Raw genomic sequence first — 21,858 nt, forward strand, 5'->3', positions numbered from 1 at the left:
AACAAGGTTCTTGTCTTCAAAGAACACAGTCTTCACAGAGAGATAAAATACACACCTAGGATTGTTCACTACAACATGTGATTGAATGCTGGAATGTGTGATGCATACAGAAAGTACCGGCAAAGCTACAGGAGGGGCTGGGGAGGTTGTAAGGGCTGTTCTTTTCCTAAGGTCAGTGTTTTCTGATGGCTTCGTCCATGCACAATTCATTTGCTACTTCTATTTTACCAGTAACTTCTAATGTTCAGTGAGAGGTTACAGAAAGGCTTAGGATTGTATATGTTGAATTTGACAGGTTCATCCATTTTCTGGTATAAACCAAAAAACAAACAAACATAAAAATAAACCAACTAGAAGTTGGTGTGGAATTAAAAAAATACAGCCTTAGATATAATCAAGACCAAAATACATTGTATACTTTTTCCTGAGGTTCTTTTATTTTAGTTCTTTTTCCTGACCTTTTTATTTAAAAAGGAAAAAAAATAATTGGGTATACTCAGAACTTCCATAAATTACTTTAAATGTCCCAGGTAAAATAGCTGGGACTATTGCACATTTCTTTGTGAACAAATGAACATTTAACACTTGATAATGATAATAGTGCCCAAACCCAGAGTGTAACTGATCCTCCCAGTTTTAGTTCAGTTCTTGTGTCTCTCTCAGGCTACGTAAGCTGTAGCACCTGAGCTATTTCTAACCCCCTTTGGTTCTTTAGTCACTAATCCTCCTCCTTCATTTCCATACCTTGTTAGTAAGATACCAGAAGGAAGAGGAGAGGAATGTGAGGGGCTAGTAGTTACAAGAAAACCATGTTGGAACTGCCCTGGGAGGGAGTAGTGACTTAAAGTGTATCTTGATTTTGACCAAATTAGTCTAGACTTCCCTAAATAAAAAGACTCTCATTTGTTCTCTAGCTAGGTTTGGGAATATTCTCTTGACCTTTATGCTTCAAATTAGCCTTGCAGATTGGCTTAAAAAATATCTTAGTCTTTAAAGATGTTCTTTTACCTTCAAAATTGTAGATCATTCCCACACCTGCAGTCCCTGTTATTAAGCAGTGAGAACACGAGGCACATGCTTGGCATAGTGTGATTGAAAGATCGTGGAAATCAGGGGGCAGAGCTGATCGTATTCAGTGTTGGCTCAATATTTGAATTCAGAAGTACCTCCTTTTCATGTCCCCCCATCCCCAGGGCCCTAAGAATATAAACATAGATCATTTGCTTTATGGTTCAAAAGGCAGGGGGTTTGTTACATTTCAGTGCCATTGTTTCTCATTAGAGCTGAAATACCAGCTAGTCACTATGGCTCTGCATTACCCAGAGATCTCAAAGCATTGTTTTTAAAAAGACAAACACAAGTTTTTGAAGGCTTTGTATTCAGAAGTAGAGAAATGCAAGGTGGAATACTCGGCTGAAGATAAAATGGTCTGTCTCCCCTGCTCATACACATCTGACCTGGGCTGCTGGGGTGGGAGGCCTACAGCTGGCAGGCGTCTTAGTCACCCTGCAGTTGCTCTAACCCCAGAGCCTTTGGCCAGAACAGGAGCGTCACCCTTTCCTTTCATGCCAGTGGAAGCTGAGGAATGATCTAGATTCTGCCTTACTGCCCCAGCTAGTGCTTTCACCTAAATGCTGTTGTGAGGGTGTTTTATGTCTCTGTGTTTTCACTCCCAACTTTTTTTGGGTGGCCTTTTCCCATAGTGTGCCCTGGAGATGCGAGATTTTCCTTTGGCAGTAGGAGGCACACACCCAGAGAATGCTGGAGCTGCAAGGGGAAAGGACCCACTTCCACAGCAGAGAAAAACAAAGAGGAAAAAGGCACACAGGTGGCCAGCACTAAGGGACGCGCCCTGCGAGCAGTGGGCCACGGCCACTGCCCCCGGCAGCTGTTTCTGCTGCAGCCCGAGAGGAACTCGGTGAGCCTGTCGCTGTCTGTGACTGCAAGCTCAGGATTCCAATCAATGCATTCCAGCAACCCTAAAGTGAGGAGCTCTCCATCAGGAAACACGCAGAGGTGAGGGCCTCCGCCGTGGCCCCGGATGGGGTCTGTCATAGGCGCACCACAAACACTCCTTGGTGAAACGGTGTGAACACACTGTTAGAAGTTAGAAGCAAGTGAAACCCAAATAGGAAAGGAAGAGAAAATAAATTAGTAAATAGTAATAGAATAGCAAAGCAGCCACAGTATGATAATCAAAGCTTATTTTTTGTTATTGTTTTGTCCATCATTACCCATCCCCCCCCACTGGACTCCCACTGTGAGGCCTCTCCCTCTGTCCCACAGCCCCTAAATTGTCACTGTAAAAGGCATTTTTTCTCACCCCCGAGGGAGGTGGTGGCTTAGCTGCTGTGGAGCATTGCCACTTGTTGGGAGGGATTAGGTCCTGGGTGATTTCCCTAACCTGACAGTCACCAGCTCCCGCACTCTCCCAGACCTGCTTGTGTTTCCAGCAGGGAAGCAAGGCTCTTACAGCTGTCCCTTGTCATCAGCCTGGGGTGCTAGTATTTTGATCTTAATGATGCCTGTTTGTTTACTCTGAGCTGGTCTTAGTGTAAGAGTCACTTCTCTATGTACATAGAAACCGTTGTGCTTTATTGACAAAAGCCCTAAAGATGGGTCCCCATATGACTGCAGGGTTCCCGAGACCTGACAGGTCACCCTGCTTGTTCCTCCTCTCTGTTGGTAGCTCTGACACTAGAGTAGGGCGGAGAGAACAGACAAGTGGCTGAGGGGAACATAGGGTGCTTATTTACTCCTGTGGGTCTCCCTCACCCATGATAGAAGCTGCTCCTCCCTAATTTGTGCTGACCAGCTGTATCTGGTATCTGATCTCTCTCTGTTATTTGTTTCTTTTAGTAGCCCTAAGTCAAAGCAGGAGGTGATGGTCCGTCCCCCTACAGTGATGTCCCCATCTGGAAACCCCCAGCTGGATTCCAAATTCTCCAATCAGGGTAAACAGGGGGGCTCAGCCAGCCAATCCCAGCCATCTCCCTGTGACTCCAAGAGTGGGGGCCATACCCCTAAAGCACTCCCTGGCCCAGGTGGGAGCATGGGGCTGAAGAATGGGGCTGGAAATGGTGCCAAGGGCAAGGGGAAAAGGGAGCGAAGTATTTCCGCCGACTCCTTTGATCAGAGAGATCCTGGGACTCCAAACGATGACTCTGACATTAAAGGTATGTCTATAAGATCTTTGAGACTCAGAGGGAAGTAGGTATTCCTGAGGGAAAGCCTCTGATATTTGGTAGTGGTCAGAGGGCCTAGTATCAGCCAAATGGGGAGAGTAGGCCCCAGACTGAGGAGTTCTCAGGTTTACGATGGAACTATTTCTTCTCATTTTGCTACCAACTGAAGAACAGTTTGGAACTGCCTTGTTGAGGAGTTCTCACTCTGAGGATGCGGGGTTTAGGAGCTGTGGTGGGGTGTTTCTCAGACCTAACCAGGTTCTCCTATGTGGTTTGGCCTCCATCCTGTTTAGACTCCAGTTTCAAGCCAGTAGCTCCACTTTGTCTGTGCCAGTGGCCATGCTGGAGCAATTTTTCCGGCGTCCCCCGCCCCCCCCCTTCTCCATCAGAGTAACCCTCCAAGGCTTGAGTTCTTTGCTCTCTGGTTGCCACTTTGCCAGACGTGTAGACACAAAGGAAGCCTTAATGGCCCTGGCACTAGGCCGGATTTGTCACAGCTGATTCCAGTGTGGCAGAAATGAGTGGCTACCAGATGTGTTATAGATTTGGCAGGCATCAAAGTAGAGTGAGCCAAAAAGGGTATGGGACCAGTGGCTGTGGTTTCAGGCTTGTTTCCTCCTAGAATAAGATCAGAAATGTTAACCATAGGCCTGAACATGAAGTTAGTATTTAAGAATGGAAGTGTGATTTCTTAATCCACATTAGACGTGGAAACCTGGGGATGATTGCTCCTTCCTGCCTGCTCCCTTCCTCCCTCGGGTGTTCTGAGTGCCTACACTGTGCTGGGTGTGGGAGTGCCATGGTCAGCATGGCAGGTACGGTTGCTGTCCTCAAGGATTTTGAGTGCATCTAGAAAGCTGATCATTAAACAAACAATTACAATGACATTTGATAAATGCTGGAATGAGAGAAATTGGAGGGCTATGAGATGCATTAGCAGGGGCATCCGTCAATTCCAAGAGGTTTCTTTTCTTTTTTTTTTTTTTTGAGACAGAGTCTTACTTTGTCCCCCTGGATAGAGTACCCGTGGCATCACAGCTCAGAGCAACCTCAAACTCCTGGGCTTAAGTGATTCTCTTGCCTCACTTAAGTAGCTGGTACTACAGGCACCCAGCCACAATGCTTGGCTATTTTTAGAGATGAAGTCTCACTCTGGCTCAGGCTGGTCTTGAACTCCTGAGCTCAAGCAATCCACCTGCCTTGGCCTCCCAGAGTGCTAGAATTACAGGCGTGAGCCACCACATCTGGCCAGTCCAAGAGGTTTCAAAATAATTTTCAGACAGGAGGGACATTCACGCTAATATCTGAAGGATATGTAATAGTTAGAGAAGTAAGGCGGTAAAGTAAGTGCTTTATGATTGGTCACATAGGAAAAGAGTATTTGAAATTCTGTTTGTAGAAGAGAAGGTTTCCTTTTAGCAAGATACTTTATTAAAATTCTCAAGGTGGGTTTGTATTATGATATTATAAATGCTGGCAGAAGAAAGGAAGTTGTATTCTTCCTATGACAAAGAGTCTTTTCATTCTTTTAGAATGTAATTCTGCTGACCACATAAAGTCCCAGGATTCCCAGCACACACCACACTCAATGACCCCATCAAATGCTACAGCCCCCAGGTCTTCCACCCCCTCCCATGGCCAAACTACTGCTCCAGAGCCCACACCTGCTCAGAAGACTCCAGCCAAAGTGGTGTATGTGTTTTCTACTGAGATGGCCAATAAGTAAGTTGATGGCTGTGCCTCGCTTTTGGGTATGGCTTGTGTATGGGGGGACCCAAGTTCTTCCTCCATTTGCAGATGGAGCCTTTTTTTTTAAGCCACAACACCTTATGTTATCACTTAAAGTTAACAATACAGAAAGAACAGAAATAAAATATAAAACCTCCCCAACCTCACTTTCCAGAGGCAACCACTGATCATACTTTCTTGGCTTTACTTCAGAGTTTTTTGTGCTTATACAAATATACATATATGTTTATACCTTTTTTAAATATAGAAGAGATTGATTGCATGGTACACACCTTTCTGCAATCTACTTATTCTTTTTTTAATTCTTTCAAGTAATAAATGTCCATTCTTGAATAAGTCGTAAATACAATTAAAAATAAAAATCTATGGAATTCACAGAGATAACCACTGTGAACATTTTGGCATATTATGTTTCTTGTGAATGGACAAACTAATGGATTTTTATTTGTCAAAATTACAATTATATTGTACATACGGTTTTCATACTTTTTTTTTCTTTTTGAGACAGCATTTCACTCTAGAGTGCAGTGGCATCATCATAGCTCACTGCAACCTCAAACTTCTGGACTCAGGGGAATCCCCCTGAGTCCAGCTTCTGGAGTAGCATACAGGCATACAGCACCATGCCTAGATAATTTTTCTGTTTTTAGTAGACATGGTTTGCTTTCTCACTCTTGCTCAGATGGTCTCAAACTCCTGAGCTCAAACTGTCCTCTTGCCTTGGCCTTCCAGAGTGCTAAGATTACAGGCTTGAGCCAACATGCCCAGCTGTTCTCTGACTTTTTAACTCACTTAAGATAAAAAGTAAATCTTAACAGCCTTGGACTATCACTGCATGTGGTGAGATTTTGTGTCCTCCTTCTTGGGTTTTGAACTAGGGTTGTCTGTAAAACATCTACAACAGTAGATTGGTTTAAGAAGAAAATACTGTTGTTTTTTTTTTGTTTGTTTGTTTTTGAGACAGAGTCTCAAGCTGTCGCCCTGGGTAGAGTGCCGTGGCATCACAGCCCACAGCAACCTCCAACTCCTGGGCTCAAGCAATTCTCCTGCCTCGACCTCCCAAGTAGCTGGGACTACAGGCGTCTGCCACAACACCTAGCTAATTTTTTTTGTTGTTGTTGTTGCAGCCGTCATTGTTGTTTGGCAGGCCTGGGCTGGATTCAAACCTGCCAGCTCAGGTGTATATGGCTGGCACCTTAGCCGCTTGAGCCACAGGCACCGAGCCTGGTTTTTGTTTTTTAATGCTTCTTTTGGATTTGCTAATACGACTGTCTTTTAATTTCACAAGTTTGATGGTAAGAGGTAAACATGGCTTGGCACCCGTGCTCAGTGGTTAGGGAGCCAGACACATGCACCAGGGCTGGTGGGTTTGAACCCGGCCAGAGCCTGCTAAACGACAATGACAACAGCAACAAAAAAAATAGCCAGGCGTTGTGGCAGGCATCTGTAGTCCCAGCTACTGGGAGGCTGAGATAAGAGAATCACTTAAGCCCCAGAGTTTGAGGTTGCTATGAGCTGTGATACCATGGCACTCTACCAAGGGCAACATAGTGGACTCTTTTTTTTTTTTTGGAGACAAAGAGGTAAACATAAATTAATGAAGCATGTTTCTTTTGATTTCTTCTCATTCAACATTTCTGCTGGTTCTTTATATTCCTTCCTCTGCCTTACAAGTTCAATCTGGTGTTAAGGTGCTTTGGAATTATAGTTAGTGAATAGACATAAGGTCTAGTATATGCTGTCTCTTCTGTCTTTGCAGAGCTGCAGAAGCTGTATTGAAGGGCCAGGTTGAAACTATCGTCTCTTTCCACATCCAGAACATTTCTAATAGCAAGACAGAGAGAAGCACAGCCCCTCTGGTACGTGCTTTCAGAAAAGGAGTGATGGTTTAGTAGATCTACAGAGACTGCAAAGGAAGGGAGGTGGTGAGTTTAATTGATAGGGAGATGGTCTTGATGGTATGAGCTGTATTCTGGGCATTTGACCTAATTTTGCCATTGTGGGATGTTAGTCATGTCACATTATACTAGGTAGATTGATTAATTCCCGGGGGAAGAAGATGCAAAATGTAAGAGGATCTCTTAGCTTTTCCTTCATGTGACCATCTCTAGGAAAACCTGTGTACAAAGCAGGTTTAAAAAAAATAACACTCTTGAGTTAGTTGAAGAACAGAGAGAAAAGAAATAACTAAGTCCTCGAGTACATGATGATGATGGTGTCATCAGAGTTTTCGTGACTTTCAAAAATGATTTCTGTTTATTTCAAAGTGAGAATACCATTGGGTGTTTTTAATTGCTTGATATTTCCAAAATTATAATAAATGTTAGTCTGTTTTTTATCTGGATCTTAAGCACCTACTGTAAACTCCATTAGAAAAAGCATACAGTGAATTTTTAATGCACGTAGTTTACCAAACAGAATCAAAAAATGATTCTTGTGACTGACATTATCAAGGTATTAAACCACATTCTGGGGGGATACCAAGAGGTTTTAGATACAATCCCTGATTTCTGAGAGCATAAAACCTAAAAAATAAAATAAAAGCCCTAATACAGGGATAAGTCTTAAATGTGGGAAAAGTTAAATGACGATACATGATCAAAGTAACAATTCCAAATAAAAATAGATGCCATTTTCCTATGGCGTGTATCCTCCATCTCTATAGACAGAAGCAGACTGTGGGCTTTCCTAAACTGAGGGAATTTCACATTCCCTATGACTCTCCACTACTCAACAGTAGAGGATACATATAATTATATTTAAAATGTGCATTGTCCCGGAATGCACAGAGTACGTGCAAATCAAACCAACATTCTATCAACTTCATGACAGTTCTTAAATGCAGTTATTACCTCTGCCTTCTCTGCTACTAAAATGAAATCAGAAAAGGAGTTAAGGAGGGAATTGGGAGTCACCTATTGCTCCAAATCTAAAATGACAAGGATGGAACTAAACGATTTCTCCTGTCACGGTCACCCTATATGCAGTCAGTACCCATCTACAACATGCAAACAGAACCTGACTCAATAAACCAAACTGAAAAGGGCACTACAAGGGGGATTCACATGACCTCTGCACTCCAGTTAAAGAGTTGTGGACATGGGACATACTTAGACTATACAGAGTCACACAAATTCAGCCTTCCGGTCTTACCCACGCAAATCTTATCTACAGATAAACGTGCATGGGCACCTCCAAGCGAAACATTGGTATGTGTATGTTTATATATTCACAGAATGTAAACACTCGAAAATATGCCTTTGTGTTTATACAACACAAACTGTTCATATGCGGAGATGCACATAGTGATTTGTTCACATATTTGCACACAGGTAGACACCTTTCAGACAGTAGGTGGGAAGGTAAGTAAAAGCCTTAAGGGTTTGGAAATACAGGCTGGAGTAAGTGAACAGGTAGGAGCAGATGAACACCAAAAAAGGGATCTGGAGGCTGGTGGAGGATTTCTGAGACCGAGTCTGTAGACCGGGCCCTTCTGGGCTTCAGTGTCCTCTTAGTTTCTTCAGTGCTGTGGTTTAGAGTTTAGACCCAGACACACACATCCCTCTCAGGGTGTTCATGTCACCTCTTGTAAGTGAGTGTGCTTTTACCCAGAACTTAGTGTAGCATTCATTGGTACTTAATATTAATAAGGAAATCAAGCAGCCTGTTAAAAAGGCAGTCTGCTGTCTATTAGAAAGAACAGATCAAGAGACACCAGGAGCTGGATAGCCTCAGATTTCTCCTCAGACGCTTCCTGCCTGCAGATTTTCTTACTGTAGTTAATGTACAAATTCTTATCAAATATGGAATTGGTGATCACAAACCAAAAACAGAAACCAGAGATGTCAGGCCCCCTGGAAGCTCACAGACGGAAGCGCTTCAGTGGTCACCCTACCAGAGGGGACGATGTATCGATGAAATGGGACGGACTTGCTGGCAGAGCACACAGCCACAGCTGGCTTGCACTCCCCTTTCAGATAGAAACATCAGCCCTTTGGATTGACAGTGAGAAGTCTATCTATCCAGTAGTAGTTTCAGGGAAAGGAAGATGGTAGGTATAGCTTCTCAAATACCGAGAAACTAGTCTCTTTCAGAATCTAAAGCATAGTAGACATGTGATATCAAACCTGTTTCTTGAAACAGAGACTCAAACATGTTCACTTTGCTGGAGTGGCTCTCCACTGGCATGCTTATAAAGTTATTGAAATCTAATTTTCAGCCAGGGAAAGAAGATGATATTTGACAATAAGTTTAAGAAAAAATAAAAATAAAAATGTCTTCATGTCCCAAGTGGGTTCGTACATGAGCAATCTCCATAACAAGTGTCCATGTAGAAGTGTTTGACAGGGACAAGTCCTGTAACACAGCTTGCTCTTTTAATTGTTCTTCTGTTCAGTTTACCCACTGGTACACTTAAAAATCTTGTTTGTCCTCAGAACACACAGATACCTGCCCTTCGGAATGATCCGAAACCTCTACCACCACAGCCCCCAGCTCCCACCAGCCAGGACCAGAACTCTTCCCAGAACACTAGACTGCAGCCAACTCCACCCATTCCGGCACCAGCACCCAAGCCTGCCGCACCTCCACGTCCCCTGGACCAGGATAGTCCTGGGGTAGAAAATAAACTGATTCCTTCTGCAGGTAGTCCTGCCAGCTCCACTCCACTGCCCCCAGATGGTACTGGGCCAAACTCTACACCCAACAACCGAGCGGTGACCCCTGCCTCCCAGGGGAGCAACGGCTCTTCAGCAGATCCCAAAGCCCCCCCACCCCCACCTGTGTCCAGTGGTGAGCCCCCCGCACTGGGGGAGAACCCCGATGGTCTATCTCAGGAGCAGCTGGAGCACCGGGAGCGCTCCCTCCAGACTCTTAGAGACATCCAGCGTATGCTTTTCCCTGATGAGAAAGAATTCACAGGAGCACAAAGTGGGCCACCCCCGCAGAACACTGGGGTATTAGATGGGCCTCAGAAAAAACCAGAAGGGCCAATACAGGCCATGATGGCTCAATCCCAAAGCCTAGGTAAGGGACCTGGGCCCCGGACGGATGTGGGCGCTCCATTTGGCCCTCAGGGACATAGAGATGTGCCCTTTGCTCCAGATGAAATGGTTCCACCTTCTATGAACTCCCAGTCTGGGCCCATAGGACCCGACCACCTGGACCACATGACTCCGGAGCAGATAGCGTGGCTGAAGCTGCAGCAGGAGTTTTATGAAGAGAAGAGGAGGAAGCAGGAACAAGTGGTGGTCCAGCAGTGCTCCCTGCAGGACATGATGGTCCATCAGCACGGGCCTCGGGGCGTGGTCCGCGGACCACCACCCCCATACCAGATGACTCCTAGTGAAGGCTGGGCACCTGGGGGTGCAGAGCCATTTTCTGATGGTATCAACATGCCACATTCACTGCCCCCGAGGGGCATGGCTCCCCACCCCAACATGCCGGGGAGCCAGATGCGCCTCCCTGGATTTGCAGGAATGATTAACTCTGAGATGGAAGGGCCAAATGTGGCCAACCCAGCATCTAGACCTGGTCTTTCTGGAGTCAGTTGGCCAGATGATGTGCCAAAAATCCCAGATGGTAGAAATTTTCCTCCTGGCCAGGGCGTCTTCAGTGGTCCTGGCCGAGGGGAACGCTTCCCAAATCCCCAAGGACTATCTGAAGAGATGTTTCAACAGCAGCTGGCAGAGAAACAGCTGGGGCTCCCCCCTGGGATGGGCATGGAAGGCATCAGGCCCAGCATAGAGATGAGTAGGATGATTCCAGGCGCCCAGCGCCACATGGAGCCTGGGAGCAACCCCATTTTCCCTCGAATACCTGTTGAGGGCCCTCTGAGTCCTTCTAGGGGTGACTTTCCAAAAGGAATGCCTCCGCAGATAGGCCCTGCTCGGGAACTTGAGTTTGGGATGGTTCCTGGTGGGATAAAGGGAGATGTCAACCTGAGTGTCAGCATGGGCTCCAACTCTCAGATGATACCTCAGAAGATGAGAGAGGCCGGGGCTGGCCCTGAGGAGATGATGAAACTGCGCCCGGGTGGCTCGGACATGCTACCCGCTCAGCAGAAACTGGTGCCCCTGCCATTTGGTGAGCACCCCCAGCAGGAGTATGCCGTGGGCCCCAGGCCCTTCCTTCCTATGTCTCAGGGTCCAGGCAGCAGCAGTGGCTTGCGGAACCTCAGAGAACCAATCGGGCCTGACCAAAGGACTAACAGCCGGCTCAGTCACATGCCACCACTACCTCTCAACCCTTCCAGCAACCCCAGCAGCCTCAACACAGCTCCTCCCGTTCAGCGTGGCCTGGGGCGGAAGCCTTTGGATATATCTGTGGCAGGCGGCCAGGTGCATTCCCCAGGCATTAACCCTCTGAAGTCTCCCACGATGCACCAAGTCCAGTCCCCAATGCTGGGCTCACCCTCGGGGAATCTCAAGTCCCCCCAGACTCCATCGCAGCTGGCAGGCATGCTGGCGGGCCCGGCTGCTGCTGCTTCCATTAAGTCCCCCCCTGTCTTGGGGTCTGCTGCTGCTTCGCCTGTCCACCTCAAGTCTCCATCACTTCCTGCCCCATCACCTGGATGGACCTCTTCTCCAAAACCTCCCCTTCAGAGTCCTGGGATTCCTCCAAACCATAAAGCACCCCTCACCATGGCCTCCCCAGCCATGCTGGGAAGTGTAGAGTCGGGTCAGTATACTGCATCCTCACAGTCACACTTTGGCTGGAGATGGCTGGAGCCTGATTGGGTTAAGAAAACTGGGGTCTTGATTACACAACCAGAGTACAGGGCCTTTGCCAACATGGACATGTTTGTGGAAAAGTGCATAATCAGTACTTCCATAGGTTGTGCAAAAGTGTCTAATCCTGGCCAGAAATACATATGTCAGATGGGGCTGTTGGAAGGAAGAGGGCAAATGGGAAATATATGTCAGTTCACAGAGTAATTTACATTTGCACAGTGAACACATGCTAGTGAAGTAAAATGTCTTAACAGTGGATAAACATGGCTTCTTTAGATACTGGACCATCAGGTCAAGAAATTCTGAGTGTCATTCTACACAAAGAAGGGAGGCAGCTGTGAGACTCACATGGCTCTCGTAAGTATGTGTTGACCACAGAAACAATTACCAAAGCCTTCTCCTGGGTAGACTGCTGTTCTCAACAATCAGCTACAATTTTTTAGTATTTTCTTCCTAGGAGAGGCTCGTGCTGATGACGGTGGTTTCGTGAGTGGGACCAGAGGTGGTCAGTGGAAGTAGTGCTGAGTGTAAAGAGTAGGTTGGTGTTATCTCCACTTGAGAAAGACTAGAATCAGAGTAAGATAGATTTATCCTCCCATGGTAAAGAGTCTTTCTGTAGGGTAGCAGCTCATATAGCAATACAGCATGGCAGCTACCAATGGCAGCATGGTAATTGTTTCTGTGGTCAACACATATGAGAACCTCCCTTCTCTTCACTTAAGATTGAACTTTAAATCTCTTGACCTGAGAGTCCAATATTGAGGGAAGCCACATTCCAGACCAGGCATCTTTGTTGTGGAACCCAATGAGAATGTGTGTAGAGTGGTGTGGTTACTGCCTGGCTTCATGGCATACTGACACCTGCGCTGAATTCTGAATTGTGATTGGCCAGGGAAAGAGATCCACTTATTTCACCTTCTATTCAGTGAAATGGTTGTCTGTGAACCATATTTTCCCAAGCTGGAACTGCTGTTTCTAACATATTCCTGGTGTGTTTGTCTTTACATCTGCTGACCCATCACCTCCATATCATGCTACAGTCCCCCACTGCACACACACAGAGCTTGATTTGTGTCTTGGGTGTAATAACACTGTCCTGTTCATCTGTCTCACTGCTGGCCTTGCTAGTTCATAATCATAGGCCCCAGTAGCCTTCAAAAGGAATCTGATTTCCTGCCCATTTTTGTTCTGTTTTGCTTTCTCCTTGTAGGTGGGCCCCAGCCTCCCACAGCCAGCCAGCCTGCCTCTGTGAATATCCCGGGAAGTCTTCCCTCTAGCACACCTTACACCATGCCTCCAGAGCCAACCCTCTCTCAGAACCCACTCTCTATTATGATGTCTCGAATGTCCAAGTTTGCAATGCCCAGTTCTACCCCATTGTACCACGATGCCATCAAGACTGTGGCCAGCTCAGATGATGACTCCCCTCCAGCTCGTTCTCCCAACTTGCCATCAATGAATAATATGCCAGGTAAGAAATCAGAAAAATATAGCATGGAGCCAGTGCTAGACAAAAGAGAAACTTCTTGAATAAGTGGAAGTTCAACAAGTTGAAAAAAATGGATCATCTAAATTAGTTTCAGTAGAATTAAAGTGTCTTGACTAGAGGAAAATAACAAATTTTTATTAGCTTGAGTTACTATTTGTATCAAAGCAGGTTTCCTTATTGTTTTGAGACTTGTGTGTACCTGAATGGGTTTTTTTAATTTGTTTTTTGTCTTATTTTGTTTTTTTCTTTTTTGTTCCTGTATAGCAATACTGAAAGTGGTTTCTTTTAACACGCAGATGGGAATGTCTTTAGTTCTCACATATTTTCCTGGAAGGGCAGCCTCAAACCACAAGCAGCCATAGGATTTCAGACAGTGGAAAGCCTCTGTTTCCTAGAGAAGCCCTTTCTTTAGGACTAGGGAGATAATAAAATTCTTCTCTTCCCTATCATTCTGTATGCCTTCATTCCTATACCCTCCCCACCCAACCCCTGCCAACCTCACTAACTGGAAATGATCTGGGATGCTGAGGGTGAGCAGCAAAGAGACCAAAACTTTTCAACCATGGTTTGTGGTTCCAGTGCTGTTCTGACTGTTAGAAATGCTGTTTATTTATCAGCAATCCTAATTAGCCAGGTTAGGACATGCTCCGTGGACAGCATAAATACCATCCATGCCACACTCAGTGGTAAATCCATAGAGAGGACAAATACAGTAGAACCTCCATAGTTGACCACCTTCCGGCATTGACTACCCCCTGAAGCTGACCTGTTTTCATAAACCAACGTGCACCACATGTACTCAGTGGAAGACTGACCTCTATGTATACCACCTCTATCAGTCATATCTTGACCACTTGATCTGTGACACACAGTATTAATTTACCATCCATAATGAGTCCACTCTACACGAAGGGGTAAAAAGTGTGGGCTTTACCCTTTAGTTGTATTATTTTTTCTTTACCATAAATTTTTTTTTTTTTTTTTTGAGACAGAGCCTCAAGCTGTCACCCTGGGTAGAGTGCTGTAGCATCACAGGACACAGCAACCTCCTACCTGGGCTCAAGCCTCCCAAGTAGCTGGGACTACAGGCGCCTGCCACAATGCCCGGCTATTTTTTGGTTGCAGCCGTCATTGTTGTTGGGCGGGCCCAGGCTAGATTCGAACCCGCCAGCTCAGGTGTATGTGGCTGGCGCCTTAGCTGCTTGAGCCACAGGTGCCAAGCCAAGGTTTTTTTTTTTTTTTTTTTTCATGTTTTATTACCACCATGTAATGTCCTATTGTTTATCATGTATTGTGGAAGATTTTTTAAATGCAAAGGACTGATCTGTATTGTAGATACATCCTACAATTACTGAAAAATTTTACAGTTAATCAAGATATTATGGCCCAAAAGAAAGAACTCACAGAACTGACAGTGAAAGAAAAAGTTGATTTACATTTTCTGGAAAGCAGCAGCCAAAGAAAGACAGCAGAACATTTTGATGTTAGCAAGACCACAGTTAGCACCATCGAAAAACATAAACATGAGTAGTTCGAGAGATATGGTAAAGAAACCAGAGACCTATAGCAGAAAAGGAGGAAAACTTCCTTCTAAGAAGTCAGTGATGCCACATTAAGCTGTTTCAAACAAATGAGGGTAGTTAACACCCAAAAGTCTGGGTCAGTGATCCAAGAAGTTGCTAAAAAGTTTGCATAGGAATCTCAGGTGGTAGGTATCCAGGCATCAAGTGGTTGGCTCAAGAAATTGAAACTGGGCGGCACCTATGGCTCAGTGGGTAGGGTGCTGGCCCCACATACCGAGGGTGGAGGGTTCAAACCCGGCCCCTGCCAAACTGCAACAAAAAAAATAGCTGGGCGTTGTAGTGGGTGCCTGGTCCCAGCGACTCAGGAGGCTGAGGTAAGAGAATTGCTTAAGCCCAGGAGTTGGTGGTTGCTGTGAGCTGTGACGCCACAGCACTCTACTGAGGGTGATAAAATGAAACTCAGTCTCTAAAAAAAAAACGAAAGAAAGAAATTTAAACTGTGAAATGTGATCTCCCAGAAAGTCTTATGTGATGAATCCAGTGAAGTTCCATAAGAAGCTGTGGAAGAGTTCAGCAAAAACTTCCCAGACTTTGCCAGAGGCTTCAAAAATGATGACATCTTTAATGCTGATGAGTGTGGACTCTTTTTCAAGGCAATACCTGACAGGAGCTTTGTCATGAAGGGTGACGAATGTAAGAGTGGAAGACTTTCCAAAGAACATTTCACAGTTCCGCTTTGCACTAGCTCAGCCAAAGAAAAACTAAAGCCCTTGGTGACTGGCAAATTGGCAAAGCCATACATGTTCTAGAATCTGAAGCCTGAAGACTTTTTGGTCATTTGGAGATCAAACAAATGTACATGGACGACTGGTGCCCTATTTGAGGAGTGGGTAAGGGGTATCAACCAAGAAATGGAAAAGAAGAAATGGCCTATTCTACTGACAGTACACGGCTGTCCCCACCACCCACAAGTGAATCATCTCACAAATGTGACACCGAAATTTCTGCCTCCAAACACAACCTCAAAAATCCTCTTCACCAAGGCATCATCAAAACATTTTCAATGCACTACCAAGCCCAGCTCCTGCGGTGGGGCATTACTAAAACACAAATCTGTGGTCCACCTGTGAAAGCAACTTAATCTGCTGCTTCAGTTAATGCTCTGGACACTATCCTCTGAATCAGTTCTGCTTGGAATAAAGTTCAACCAGAGATTTTCGTGAGCTAGTGCAAAGAGTAAACATACCAAAGTGGGAATGGTGGGGGATGAGGAAATAAAACACACAGAGACAAAGATCACACAAGAGATAAGGATGGGATCAAGAGGTCTGGCACAGCTGATGGCTGCAGCCAGCCCCCAACCTTGTGAACAGCTTTGTTTATATAGTACCTAAACAAGGTTGCTTATACTAGCAGTGTTTCAAATCAGCAAGGAAAGCAAGTGGGAATATTTTCATCTTACAAGGTTGAGGGGAAGTAATAGTACATAGGGTAAAGATTAACTTTAGAGAAAGAAGGCTTTTAGGCAAAAGATAGAAAAGTATACAGAAGCTATGCGACTTCTGGCAGAGGAAGCAAGGAAAGGACTTGCTTGTTTTAGGAAGAGAGAAGCAGTTGGGGGTTGTTCTTTGAACAACGCTCCCTGGTTGTGGGGGTCTTGCCCCCTCACAATCCACACTCCACAAGAAATGATACAGAAGTGTTTCAAGAAAGTTGGATTTGTCACAACCCAAGAGCATGACGTTTTGGACCTGCCAGACAGTCCATCTCCCATGGCAGAATTTGAAGGGGTTGTTGCAATGGATGATGAGGTGGTAACCTGTAATGAACCTGACCTAGAAGCGATTTTCCAAGCACTGTTGACCAAAGTACAGACCAGTATAAAAGTGCATGAAGTAGCTGATGAAGTGGAAGAAGCTAGTGAGAACAACACAGAAACTGCAAAGATGCCAAAAGAAGAGGATGTCAGGCATCTGATAATGCAGTTGAAGTTATTTGCTGTGGAAAAATGCCCAGGTGAGCACTCGCTGGAAGTGCTTTCTCCACTTATATGTGCAATGAAAATAAGAAACAGACCAAGATTGAGTCCTGTTTCAGAAAGAATAAACCATGAGAACAGAGTAAATGCATTGATTTTATGTGATACTGTATGATTTTACTGTGTTTTGGTTATGATTTCATCTGATATTTTTTAATAAGAGCTCCTGTAGCATGTACAGGAGACCTAGTTCTTATGTTGACCAGTCTGTCATAGTCCCGTGGGTGATTACCTTACAGAGGTTCTACTGTATTTAAATCTCCCAGAGACTTAGTAGAATGTGTGTGTTTTCCTTTTCCATTAAATGTTATGGTTTCTTTAGCAGTTCCTGTAACCTAGAGTTTTCAATGCTTTCTCTATAAAGCAATACAATACAATGCCAATTGAAAAAAGACCTGTTTGGGTTTTGTTATTATTTCTGATAATTGGAATTGTAGAACTAATTAATCGTTTTTCTCCAAAAGGACCATACTTAAGTCATTCAGCAAATTGTTTTCTTCTGTGTTAAATATCTCCACTAAAGAAGAATGTGCTCATTCGTGTACTAATGTATAACTTTTCACACAGGAGAATTTCTCCTTTGCTCTCTTCTACACATTCCTTCATCAGACAGTTTAAGACTTAATCATATATCATCTTGTAGAGCTGTTGGTTTGTATGTCCCCGAATGTATTATAATCTTGCTGAGGGTAAGGATTGTACGTTGTATGTTTTCCCAGCAGAGGACTATGCACGTCAGGTACACAATAAATTTTTTTGTTCATTAGATTTATTATAGTTTTTTTGAGTTGCATTTGATTAAATTGATTCCTTTGATGTCTTTATTTTTCCAGGAATGGGCATTAATACACAGAATCCTCGAATTTCAGGTCCAAATCCCGTGGTTCCGATGCCAACCCTCAGCCCAATGGGAATGACCCAGCCACTTTCTCACTCCAATCAGATGCCCTCTCCAAATGCGATGGGACCCAACATACCTCCTCATGGGGTCCCAATGGGACCTGGCTTGATGTCACACAATCCTATCATGGGGCATGGGTCCCAAGAGCCACCGATGGTACCTCAAGGACGGATGGGCTTCCCCCAGGGCTTCCCTCCAGTACAGTCTCCCCCACAGCAGGTTCCATTCCCTCACAATGGCCCCAGCGGGGGACAGGGCAGCTTCCCAGGAGGGATGGGCTTCCCAGGAGAAGGCCCCCTTGGCCGCCCCAGCAACCTGCCCCAAAGTTCAGCAGATGCAGCACTTTGCAAGCCTGGAGGCCCCGGGGGTCCTGACTCCTTCACTGTTCTGGGGAACAGCATGCCTTCAGTGTTTACAGACCCAGATCTACAGGAAGTCATCCGTCCTGGAGCCACCGGAATACCTGAGTTTGATCTATCCCGCATTATTCCATCAGAGAAGCCTAGCCAGACATTGCAATATTTCCCTCGAGGGGAAGTCCCAGGCCGGAAACAGCCCCAGGGCCCTGGACCTGGGTTTTCACACATGCAGGGGATGATGGGGGAGCAAGCGCCCAGAATGGGACTAGCATTACCTGGCATGGGGGGTCCAGGGCCAGTGGGAACTCCGGACATCCCTCTTGGTACGGCTCCATCCATGCCAGGCCACAACCCCATGAGACCACCAGCCTTCCTCCAACAAGGCATGATGGGACCTCACCATCGGATGATGTCACCAGCACAATCTACAATGCCCGGCCAGCCCACCCTGATGAGCAATCCAGCTGCCGCTGTGGGCATGATTCCTGGCAAGGATCGGGGACCTGCGGGGCTCTACACTCACCCTGGGCCCGTTGGCTCTCCAGGCATGATGATGTCCATGCAGGGCATGATGGGACCCCAACAGAACATCATGATCCCCCCACAGATGAGGCCCCGGGGCATGGCTGCTGATGTGGGCATGGGTGGATTCAGCCAAGGACCTGGCAACCCAGGAAACATGATGTTTTAAGCTGCTAAGATTGGATATGCTGATCCTTGTCAAGATGAGATTCCAGGTCCTGAGAGCTGCTTTAAGGGAGTTCCAGGAGCACCCACTATTGGTCATGCAATAGGAGAACTGAGACCCGAGGGTTGCTTTGGGGGAGGGGGGCACTCGAGAATGTATGGATTTACCTGAAAACAAATTATTCATTTAATCAACAGGTGTGTTTTTTTTAAGATTTATTTTTTAAAAATTATTTTTGTGGACTTGAGTATCCCATGATGGCACCTCCTTTTGGGAATCTGTAGCCGTGCTTTGAGAATTGCCATGGGTCATGTGTTGCACCGTTCTCTGTATGTTTACGTCCTTTGGACTGGCTTCTCCCAGGATTCTTTTCTGTTTTTTTTTTTTTTTTTTTTTTTAATTTGGGCTTTATTTTTTTTGTGTACTGTACTATATTGTAAAAGGGATTTTAGCAGAGATTTTAGTCTTTGGGACAAGAGGAGAACAGGAATGCTGGCTGTTTACTTTAGGTGGAGAATCCATCTTCAGACCTTTGGACTATTTTCTTTCAACTCCAGTGTATAGAAAAACCAAACTACGACCTCAGAGCAGAGTATTAATGAAAAGCACAAAAAAAGGAACTAAGTTCAGTGAGGGGTGGGGGGAGGGGGAGTTTTTCTTTTTAAAAATAATGAAGCTTAGGATGTTTGTTTTTCAGTCCAAGTGCTCCTCAGCACTGTCTGTCTCTCCCGGTAGGCCAACCCACTGTCATGTTTTACTCTGGTTTTCTCTCTCCCGTTTTGCCCCATCTCCCTGGTTAAGGGTTTCTCCTTTCCTTGTTGCCCCACCAGTGACCCTCTGCTTCCCTCCTCTTTTTCCCTTTGGCAGCTGCAATACACGGTGTTGGGGAAATAAATCTGGTGAAGCCTTGTCCTCCCTCCAGGGCAGCCTCTGAGCTGGGAGGGGAGGTCTGTCCTTGGGATGCTCTCTGGTCTTCTCTTCCCCGGCTTACCCTTCCCTGCCCACTTCGTTTTCTGTTCTCCTTTTATTAGGAATTACCAAGTGAATTTTATTAATGTGGGAGTGGAGCAGATGCTAAAAGCTATCCAGGATTTTGTTTTTGTTTTGTTTTAAATTTTGTGGTTCCTTCCCTTCTCCTCCCATGCGTAAAACGTTCTGTGTAACCTCCATTAAATTTGGTACAAAACCACTCGCCAGAGCTGTGGTGTCAGAAAAATAAAATATATTGTTTCTTACAAAATTGAACTGCATTTTATGTTTATTTGGATTCCTTTTTGTTTAGTGCGGGGCATGCTGGCTGCCACGTGACCCAGAAGTATAGAACTTTCTTGTTGGGGTTGGTCTTAGGGTCCTGGGTAGGGCAAGGGCACAGAAGTGCCTTCTCAGGTTATAAAGTACATGCCTTGCTACAGAGGAAGAACGCTCACGGAGCTTCATCCTGTACTGTGCCTTGCTCGGTCATGAAATTCTGATCCTGTTGCTGAACTTGGTTTCTAGGGCAGTTAATGGTCTTAATAGACATTTTTGTGAGGGCCAATTGAAGTAATTAAGAAACCAAAGGTATGTTTTTAGTTATTTGAATAGGCTAAGAGATACATTATTATTCTACCTGCAAGTCACAGTCTGAGGGTTTCTGTGGTCCCCCAGCGGCTGCCTCTCTACCTCACTGCTGGCCCCTGTTACCTCTGTTAGCCCTGCTCCAGCTGTGCGCAGCTCACGTCCCACCCCACACATCTTCAGCAGGTCAGGGTGCGTCCTGCCAGGTGTGTGAGCACTGTTATGCTTCTGTGCAGTTAATTTTGTTCTGGTGTGTGTATTTCTTTGCCTTATAGTCATTTTTGGCTCACCGGGTGGGCGTCTATATGAGTGTTTGTTCTTAGGTGGAAGAATCTGAGCAAGGAACGGCAGGTGCAGAGTCATGTGTAGACAAACTCAGACAAATCGGGCTCTGCTGGTGTTTTGCAGTCTGAGTTCTCGCTGACAATTGTTTTTGAGAGCTGTTTTCCACCTTCTGCAGCCCTGTCTTCTCAGTAACACAAGTGCCCTAGGCAACAAAAAAAATGTGGAGATGAATGTTTGGTCACTCTTCCAGTCACCTCCACATAATCACCGTGCTGAGCTTTGAGAGGCCCTGTGAAGGATGTGGTGATATCTCATTTGCAGATGAGAAAACCGAGCTCACAAATTAAAGAATTCAGACTCAACCCGATCTATTCTGTTGATGCTGAGTGGGGAAAGTTTATTTTGCAGAGAAATTAGCATAGTAAAGTGAACATACGTTTCATGAATTTAGCCTTGTATGGAAAAGAATATGGTGACAGCTAAGCACAGAGGCACAAGACAGGACCTGAGCAAAGTTCGGCAGCTGGCGTTTGTCCACTGGTCTTGCATTTTGGGCAGCTCCTCTCCTTGCCACATGTAATTGCACTGCAGTTGCCATCACGCATGGCCAGGTTGCTGCTTTCCCAGCCGAGGAGGCAAGGCAGGAAAGGAACACAGAGCAGGTACTCACTTTGAGGGTGGCAAGAGATGGGGTACCCTTGCGGAGGCAGCAGAGGCTGCTGGGGGAGGCCAGCGTGGGGCATTCCCTGCCTGCAGCCACCTGTTAGAGAATGCGTGGCAGAGCAAATCAGCATTCCCCCTGAGAAAGTTTTTTAAAGGCCCTGTAATAAATCTTCATTTTTCCTTATCAGCATGTGCCAATATTTCATCACAATGATCCATGATACGCCTAGTTTATTTAGGGTTTACATATAACAATTTCTAATTTACTAAGATTGTTACCAAAAAAAAAAAAAAAAATCACATTTTGAGAGACTGGATGCTATCCTATGGAGAACTAAGGATGCAAGATTTTTAAAAAATCAGTGTAAAAGTGATAAATGTTTTTTATATTAACATAATCCCATGATAGTCCAGCCAGTCTTCTCTTCCTCCTCTCCCAAATTTTGGGATTGAATGAAAGAAATGCAATAATGACTTGTTTATTTCAGGGGAAAGTAGTGGGGTGTGAAGTGTAGCTTTTTTTTTTTTTTTTTTTGCAGTTTTTGGCCCAGGGCTGGGTTTGAACCTGCCATCTCCAATATATGGGGCTGGCACCCTACTCCTTTGAGCCACAGGTGCCACCCTAGCATTCTTTTTTTTTTTTTTTTATAGCATTATTTCTTAAGGAGTAATGAGGAGTATGTGGCATTA

General features: G+C 45.3%; 1 protein-coding gene and 1 long non-coding RNA gene across 2 annotated transcripts in view; both read left to right on the forward strand.

The window, feature by feature from the left end:
• Window positions 1-1,922, forward strand: part of LOC128585720 (uncharacterized) — an 88,458-nt gene extending 86,536 nt beyond the window's left edge. Inside the window, exon 4 of the long non-coding RNA XR_008380095.1 lies at window positions 1,704-1,922. This is a non-coding gene — a long non-coding RNA (uncharacterized LOC128585720). The remainder of the gene's footprint in view (window positions 1-1,703) is intronic.
• BCL9 (BCL9 transcription coactivator) lies at window positions 1,888-19,903 on the forward strand. The gene is made up of 7 exons (XM_053590905.1): window positions 1,888-2,016; window positions 2,860-3,176; window positions 4,718-4,907; window positions 6,694-6,793; window positions 9,371-11,612; window positions 12,876-13,136; window positions 17,549-19,903. Exons 1-7 carry the CDS (start codon window positions 1,964-1,966, stop codon window positions 18,664-18,666), a joined length of 4,281 nt encoding a protein of 1,426 aa, XP_053446880.1. The 5' UTR covers window positions 1,888-1,963; the 3' UTR covers window positions 18,667-19,903.
• Window positions 19,904-21,858: the final 1,955 nt, after the last annotated feature.

The sequence above is a fragment of the Nycticebus coucang genome, chromosome 5, assembly GCF_027406575.1.
Source record: "Nycticebus coucang isolate mNycCou1 chromosome 5, mNycCou1.pri, whole genome shotgun sequence".
In the NCBI taxonomy this organism is placed as follows: Eukaryota; Metazoa; Chordata; class Mammalia; order Primates; family Lorisidae; genus Nycticebus; species Nycticebus coucang.

Excerpts from the sequence above, each read along its gene's own strand:
- BCL9 (XM_053590905.1), top strand. The coding sequence starts at position 1,964 with ATGCATTCCAGCAACCCTAAAGTGAGGAGCTCTCCATCAGGAAACACG. Across the intron at positions 3,177-4,717 it reads CGATGACTCTGACATTAAAG|AATGTAATTCTGCTGACCAC; the intron begins GTATGTCTATAA and ends TCATTCTTTTAG. Across the intron at positions 6,794-9,370 it reads AGAGAAGCACAGCCCCTCTG|AACACACAGATACCTGCCCT; the intron begins GTACGTGCTTTC and ends GTTTGTCCTCAG.